The 7,903-nt window shown below is 51.2% G+C and overlaps 1 protein-coding gene across 1 annotated transcript in view; it reads right to left on the bottom strand.

Moving 5' to 3' along the window:
- Position 1: 1 nt before the first annotated feature.
- Positions 2-7,903, bottom strand: part of DNAH2 (dynein axonemal heavy chain 2) — an 81,507-nt gene continuing 73,605 nt past the window's right edge. The window contains exons 75-86 of the mRNA XM_032498694.1: positions 7,585-7,733; positions 7,249-7,432; positions 6,817-7,007; positions 3,308-3,499; positions 2,948-3,132; positions 2,479-2,707; positions 2,250-2,401; positions 2,039-2,153; positions 1,379-1,555; positions 1,207-1,281; positions 891-1,041; positions 2-756 (exon numbers count right to left, since the gene is read on the bottom strand). Coding sequence (XP_032354585.1) covers positions 602-756; positions 891-1,041; positions 1,207-1,281; positions 1,379-1,555; positions 2,039-2,153; positions 2,250-2,401; positions 2,479-2,707; positions 2,948-3,132; positions 3,308-3,499; positions 6,817-7,007; positions 7,249-7,432; positions 7,585-7,733 — 1,955 coding nt within the window. The 3' untranslated portion in view covers positions 2-601. The remainder of the gene's footprint in view (positions 757-890; positions 1,042-1,206; positions 1,282-1,378; positions 1,556-2,038; positions 2,154-2,249; positions 2,402-2,478; positions 2,708-2,947; positions 3,133-3,307; positions 3,500-6,816; positions 7,008-7,248; positions 7,433-7,584; positions 7,734-7,903) is intronic.

The raw sequence follows: 7,903 nt of genomic DNA, 5'->3' as shown, positions 1-7,903 counted from the left end.
GTCTCCGGCTCCGCCCCGCTTTCTGCCGAACTGTTCGCCTCAGTGCAGGTGCCGAGTAGGATGCAGAATGCGGGGTACAGGGTTCAGGGTGCAACGAACGGGGTCCAGCACCGATCCCTGCCTGACAAACCCCTATTCCATTTGGATCACGCGCCTTTCCAAAGTAAATCCCGCCCCACCCGCTCAAGTCCTGCCCCGAGGTTTAGCCACACCTTCTTTAGGCCCCAATGCTCTGCCCATTCGTTCAAGGCCACACCTCCCTCCAAGGCCTCCCATTTCCCGTGCTCCTTTCCTTGTCCAGGAGCAGCTTACGGGAGACCCCGTCCTCTGTGAGGCCTGGGCTTCCTCCTTCCCCACGCCCCCACTATCCCATTAAGAGACTTAGGGCTTGTGGTCGCGGGCGTTCTACTACACTGAACTCCAATACAATTCTTCCACCTTTATGGCTAGCACAACTAGGTATTTACCAAGGCCCCATTACACGACAGGTTCAATTAAGGTCAAGGCCTGAGTGAAGTCCAGCCTCTGTCCGAGGTGCATTATCAGCCTTGGCTCCAAGAGTCCTCGACCCTCCCACAAGCAGGGAAGAAGAGAGGCCCTCTCAGCTGTCCAGGCTCATGAGTAGAGCAGTGCCCCTTTTGATCCAGTGATCAGATGTCATGGTCCCAGACCGGAGGTCAATGCCAATGACAAAGGATGCGCGGTCTGAGCTGCCTGCCCGGTTGGGATAGTAATAGCAGGGACAGGAGTACATTCCTGAGGGAAAGGAGAGGAGAGAAAGTCAGACCCTGGAGGCTCTGGGAAAGCAGGGCAGGAGCGGGTGTGGGGGAGGGGTGGCAGAGGGACCCAAGCGAGGGATGGGGCAGGCAGGCTTGAGGGAGCTGTCCCACCCTTGGCACTCTTCTTGCGGCTCTCTGCAGGCCGGAAGTGGATCGTGGGCATGAGGCAGACAAGCTGCATAGGCTCTGCCTCCACCAAGCAGGAGTTCTTCCGGTCCCAGCCGGCACCTTCCAGGTATAGTCCCCGAACCCAGACACCGTCCTGCGGAGACATGGGGGCGGGTTGGGGGGAAGTCTAGACCCTCAGTTGTCAGCCTCCCTGACTTGCCACCTCTCTTCTCCCTTCTTAACCAATTGTTTCCCACCTTTCCTCCCAGCACCCTCCTCCACCAGACCCCACTCTGCTCAGAGCACATCTGGCTCCCACCTTAGGTGGATACACTAGGTTGCTGTCGTCCACGGTGGAAACGATAAACTCCCAAGAGAGGCTGTCCACTGAAATCTGGAGATTGAAGGTGAGAATAAGGGAGGACCCCCAGATAGCAGAGAAAATACATGTCCCCAGCATCGCTCCCCATCCCACTTTCCATGTTGCTCACATTGTTTTGGCGAGCTGAAGACTGCAGCACAGCGGTGAGGAAGCCAGTGGGAAAGGTGAAGCCAGACAGCCAGAAGATGACAGGAGGCCGCGCACGGCTGGCCCACAGCTCAAACTGTTCCACACGCAAGGCCAAGTCCCGGGTCCATGAAGCCAATGGCTTTTGTGAGGGATATACCTGGAGGAGGAGGCAGTGTGTGTTTATTCACTCACTTATCTGTGCACTCATAGCCTTATTTTGAATACTTGGAGCAGATACAAGAAGAATATATGGTGTCAGCCCCTGTTTCCCAACCATAGTTGAGCAAAGCTCTCCAAAAGCCAACTACCAGGAGAGAAGCATAAAATGACAGCTATTTATTAACAGTAATGATGGTGATATTAACCAGTTACCATTGATGAAGCACCTACTGAGTGCACAGAACTGGGAATCCTTCAAACATCCTTGGAGAGGTTAGTGACTTTTTGAGTAAGTTTCTAACTTAATAGCTTTGCAAAGTCGGTCAGTGAAGGGCAGAGCCAGATTTCAGCCTTGGGCCTGCCTGACTCCAAAGCCTAGGCTCACGAATTTTGCCATCTGCTTCCCTAGAACCAGGTTGGGGGCACAGGGGTGCAAGGAGAGCTCATTGTTGGAGGCGGATCAACAGTGATGTAATCTTGCCTTTCCCCAGAGAGGAGGGACGTGGGCATCAAAGATGCAATTGAAAATCTCTTCTAGGCTTGTAGACATGACGATGAGGCCCTGGATGCCTTTTTCTAGGTCTGTCAGTGAGAACCTGAACAGGATAAGGTGGAGACCCATTCTAGGCAGGCAGTGAAGGCCCTTCCCCTTTCCCCCTCCCCAGATTCTGCAGGGTCCCCACCCATCTTACAGGATGGTCTCCATAAGCTTGTTGTATCTCTGAATCTCCTGCAGAAGGACCACACTGAGCGGGGAGGGGTCCAGAGCCAGCAGTTTTTGGGTCCCCTCATAGTCGATCATTTCCGGAATCTTCTGTTTCACATCACCAGCCAGCTCAAGGACCTGCCAAGGCAGAAGCTCTGAGTGCAGACTGCTCTTCCCCATTGCTTTTCCTCCCGCAGGTGTCTGTCTGGCCTTACCTTCTCTTCCCGACTCTGGCCGCCGGCCCTGGTGGGTGTAATCTGGGGTTGCAGGGAAAGCAGAGTCTCAAAGAGAGTCCGTGCCTCAGTGATCTGGGAGGCCACATCCGCATTGGGGTGCTGGCCAAAGGCCTCAGGCGGGTCCATGCTCGGCAACATGCTGATGTACTCCTTGTACGAGGCCAGGCTCCCATCCTTGGGGATGAAATAGGTCTCCAGTGCTGACAACCTGGGGAGTCACGCATACCTATTGTGGCACTGTGGGGACGCTGGGGCTTCCATGCCAGGCCAAGACCCCATTCATCCAACTCCCTGCTCTTGCTGCCCCCTCCCCAATCCCACAAAGTCTGCCTTCTCCCAACTGCATGTTCTCTCCTCAGACACTTCCCCTACCCCACCCCCACTGTTGTCCTGCCACCTGGTCTCTCTTGTCCTCTGCCCCACCTTGTTCATTGCCACCCTCCCTCACCGGTAGGCGGGGGTCGATAGAGACTGGTCGCAGAAGTAGTCGTTGATGTAGGTGGTGAGCAGGCGCCGGTCCCAGTCATCTGTGACGTGTCCACCATAGTTGACACCAGCGATCAGGTACTTGAGCGCATCCCAGGGTGTCTCCTCATATTCATCCAGGTAGAGGCTCAGCAAGTTCTCTGACACCTGTGCGTGGTCCCAGCCCCAGCCCCAGCCCCCAGCCCCACACACAGTTACGGCAGGAACTCTTCCAGGGGCACTGTAACAAGGGCTTTGTCAGTGGATGTGCCTGCAGGGTAGCCATAGGGCAGGAAGTGGAAGGAGAGAGGGCTGGGGTGAGGGAGTCCTGGGTAGCACAAACCTCAAAGTCAGAGTCATTGAAGCCATAGATGATGTTCCAGCCAAGCTGCAGGAACTTTTTGCGTTCAAGTAAGACAGAGTGGAAGAAGCACAGTGCAAACAGCAGCTTCTTGTACTTGGTGGGTTTGGAGCAGCGGGAAAACAGTGGTTCCGTCATCAGTTGGTAAAGACGGGTCATGTTGGCCTTTAGGCCCTGGGAACAATGAAGTACAGAGGTGGGATGACGTGCATCTTGCTCGGCCCTGCCACTAGGACCACTGTGTACAGTTGTGGAGGTTGCTCACTGCACAAGGGCAATGGCTGAAAGGATGAGTGGAGGCTGAAATCCAGTCCTTGAGCTGCATGCCAAGATGCGCACTCATTCACAGGGCTGGGTGCCTTTCTCTAATTCACAGGCACTGTATGGGCTAGTGGCAGTCCTGCCCTCTGTGCACCCCCCGCCCACCTTTGATCCTCTCTGCTATGATGTTCTCAATGGTGGGTAGGCCAACTCAATTTGGGAGTGCCAGAAAATATGAACAAAGACATAAACATGCACTATTAATGAGCAAAATGTACACAATTATGTGCAAAGGGTCTATGTAAAGTACCAAGGAATAAATCTAAAAAAATTTATACATCTTTGTAGAGAAAATTACAAAACTTTATTGAAATAAAGACTAAATAGGGGGGAGGGTATAGCTCAGTGGTAGAGTGCGCGCCTAGCATGCACAAGGTCCTGGGTTCAATCCCCAGTACCTCCATTAAAATTAGTAGATAAAAACCTTATTACCCTCCCCCAAAAAAGACCAAATGGAGAGACCTACTATACTCACAGCTTGAGAGGCTCGATATCCTAAAGATGTCGATTTCCCCCAAATTGATCAAGAGGTTTTTTTGGTGGAACTTAACAAGCTAATTCCAAAATTTATATTGGAGAACAAAAGGCCAGGAATAACCTGAAGAAGAATAAGGTAAGGGGCTTGCCTTCCCAGCTGTCAAGAATTATTATAGAGTTAGATACTAATTACGGCAGTGTGTGTTGACCCCAGGACGAACAACTTGACCTAATAACAGAATAAAGGGCCCAGATATATGTATTCTATATGTATATATAAATAATTATATATATGGTGATTGGGACATTTAACAAGAGGTTTATATAAAAGTAGTGTACAATTCATTGAAGGTGGCAACTGTGCTTCAGCTATGTAAGAGAGCATCCTTATTCTTACGATTGAGCCCTTTACACTGAAATACACTGGAGTGCGTAGCAGTGAAGGGCCAGGATATATGCAGTTTACTCTCAAATGGTTCAGAAAAAGTATAAGTGAAGAGAGAGAGAAACAGAGAGAGAGAGAGATCAAATGATAAGGCAAGTGGGACAAAATGTTAACAACAGATGGATCTGGGTAACAGACATGTGGGGGTTCTTTGTACTCTTACTCTTACAACTTTTCTGTAAGTTTAAAATTATTTCCAAATAAAATATTTAAAAAATATTGGCCTCTGTCAGCTACCAAAAGAAACCCAGTTGTACCCAAGATACCCTAAATGTCCTACTTTCACTAAAGTTTTGGCAGATCCAAGGGAGGTCCTGCATCACCAGCAAACAGTATTTCACAGAAAGCTCTCCTGGGCTGAGCTAGAACGGGCCCTCTCTGCTGGGGCCCTCTCTCCTGGAGCCCTGCCCCACTGCAGAGCCATCCTCTTGGACCCCTCGCTCTCTCCTCCTGGGTTTCCCTCAGAGTCAGAGTTATGCCGACCTAAACAGCACCTACCTCCAAAACTCCTCTGCCCATCACAGAGGGGGCGCTCAGCCAACAGAGGGCCTTCTAGCAACCAAGGCACACTCCTCTTTTAGAAGGCAAAAGAAAGGCTCAAAACAATGCATTAAAAAAAAAGTTCTGTTACATTGGCAACCCATTTCTGGACTGTGTGACATTTTAAAATGGGGGCGCAGAATACTTTTGTTGGCAGAAAAAATAAAGTTAGATAAAAATCAACTTTAAACTTCTTTTTTAAATTAGTGGTGCCATTAACAAAAATGGGATGAGATCATCCAAGTGGAGGAGCTGACAGCTTGTTTCGAAGTGTGGGATTTACAGTGCTGGCGTGCCAGAAAGAAATGCTTTGGAACCAGGTGGAATTCAGACCTGGAACTGAGTTTGAAACTGGAACCAGAGATGGGATTGGAGTTGAAATCAGGAAGAGGACAATTTCTCCATCAACTTGTGAAAGGAGGAAATGGAGAATGAGGACAAGACAGGAGGGGAAAGAAACAGAGAAGTAATAAATGATGTGGCAAGGGACAGATGGGAGGGGACCAGGAGTGTGTGTCGGGGAAACCAGGGAGAGGGACAGTCGACTATGTCAGCCAGCCCTAGGTGGGCGAGGAGGATGAATGGTGAAAGACATCCACATGTGTATGCTCGCCAGCCATCCCTGTTCACTGAGTACCTGCTACATACGGGTCCTTGTGTTAGTCATAGGATGAGCAAAACAGTGAGAGGCAAAAAAAAAAAAAAAAAAAAAAAAAAAAGATGTGGCCTCTGCCCTCATGGAGCTTACAGTCAGGAGAAGTCAGGCATTAATCAGAATCACGCTAATCCGTATAAAAGTCCCACAGTGAGTGGTAAGGTCAGAGGGAGCAGTGAAGGTTGTAGGAGAGTGTGTCACAGGGTGTTGACCTAGATCTGGAGGTCAGGAGCTTCTGGAGAGAGTGCTGCTGGGGCTGCGACCTGAAGGGACAAAGGAAGGAGTAGGGAGAACAGGGAGGGCAGCAGGTGCAGAAGCCTGGGGCAGGAGAATACAGGGTCTTTCAAGGAAGAACAACAAAAAACTTTAAAAGTTAATGGTGTCGGTAGAGCAAAGAAAGCAAAGGGAAGCGTGGCGACCCACAAAGCTGGGGACACGCCCGCTGAGGTACACAGGCCACGTGAATAGGATTTTCATCTTGATTAAAAGCCATGAAAATCTATTAAAATAGTTTAAGCAGGGGGTAAGTGGGTAGGATGTAGCAACATGATCAGATTTTAAAGGAGCAGTATGATTGCATCAATGGTGAGCTTGTAATATTAAAGATAAACATTTCAATAGAATTGGAGAGAAGGAAGGAGAAAGAGGCTGAGAGTCCAGGCAGTGACATGAGGGAGAGAATGCAAGGAAATGTCGGGAGGAGGGAGGGCCAGAAGGGTCTACACTCTAGTTATAGACTTTCTTTGTCTCAGTGTCCTACCTGTGACACGAGAGTGACAGCACTTACCTGATAGTGTGTGTCTGTTAAATGAATTAATAAACGTAAAGCATTTAGAACAATGCCCGGCACATAATAACACTCGAGAAATGTGAGCTATTACTAGTGTGTTCTAGAGTTTGGCACACAGAGGAGAGAAAGGAGGTGGGGAATTATAGAGGCCAGTAGAATCAAATAAGCTGCATTATTAACATTAAGCCCTCTCTCTGAGGCCAGTAGGATGAAAGGTAGACCAGATGGCACGAACGATGCTGGCTACCTACAGTCGCCCATACCTTTGGTGGCTCTGTGGTCATCTTGATGCTGGCCTGCAAGATTGAGATGGGGAAGTCTGGGTGTGGACTGGAGCTGAGCCAGAGGCGGAAGGAAGGGTGAGGATCCTCCACCTGCAGCTGTTCCACCAGTTTGTCCAGATTAGGCATCCATGACAGTGACAGGTGGCAGTTAGCCAGGAACACCCAATGTCCTGCAAGGGGATGTTGGATGCAGCAGGAACCATTCGCTGCACCCCATCTGTCCCCTCCACTTCCCACCTTATTGTGCGTGTGTGGCGGTTGAGGGGTGGGGTCCAAATGCTCAGGTCTGCCACTCCTGGGGCCTTCTGGAGAAGTGGGAGCTGCAGTTCCAGCAGCGTGACTGAGGCTGGAGGTGGTGGGCAGTCAGACCAGGGCCAGGGATGGGGGTAGAAGAATGGGGTGGGCACTGACCCTGAATCACACCCTCTCGGAGGAGCCGAGCTGCGATGGGGGCCTGGCCCTGGCCCAGGGACAGGGCGTGGAAGCGCTGAGCCATGCCTGTGTGCTCTGCCAGCTGGAGCAGGGCACTGGTGGGGTCCACACCGGGCGACAGGATGAATACGAGTGGGGTCCGTGGGGCTGAATCCTCCATCACCTGCTGGAAGCACAGGGCATGGCCTCAGGCAGAGGGCCACAACATAAGGCAGTGGGAGAGAGAGACTGAGGAAATGCAATAACAGACTGGAACAGGGAGAGGGAGGCGGGAAGGGCATGGGCACGTGTGGGCAAGGAAACCAAGCCACTGACCAACTTCATGTTTAGCACAGGCGGCTCAATGAAGCGGGAGCCAAGGTTGGAGACAATGAAGGAGGTTACACAGAATGCCACGCGATCCTGGCGCAGGGAGCGAACGATCAGCATCCGTTGCATTTCATTGCAGGCATTCTCCCACTCACCTGGGAATGAAGTGAGTAATTGCAAGGAGAGTGAGTCGGGAAGAGCAGGGGATCTAGACAGAGGGGCACCTGTAGGAATGCTTGGCCTGGCCGGGAGGCAGATGTACTGAGGGAACTTGGGAGAGGGGAGGAAGAAGAAAGGGAGCAGCAGGCACACGGCTGAAGGAGGG

The sequence above is a fragment of the Camelus ferus genome, chromosome 16, assembly GCF_009834535.1.
Source record: "Camelus ferus isolate YT-003-E chromosome 16, BCGSAC_Cfer_1.0, whole genome shotgun sequence".
NCBI lineage: Eukaryota > Metazoa > Chordata > Mammalia > Artiodactyla > Camelidae > Camelus > Camelus ferus.
This window is presented reverse-complemented; position numbering and strand designations above follow the sequence as displayed.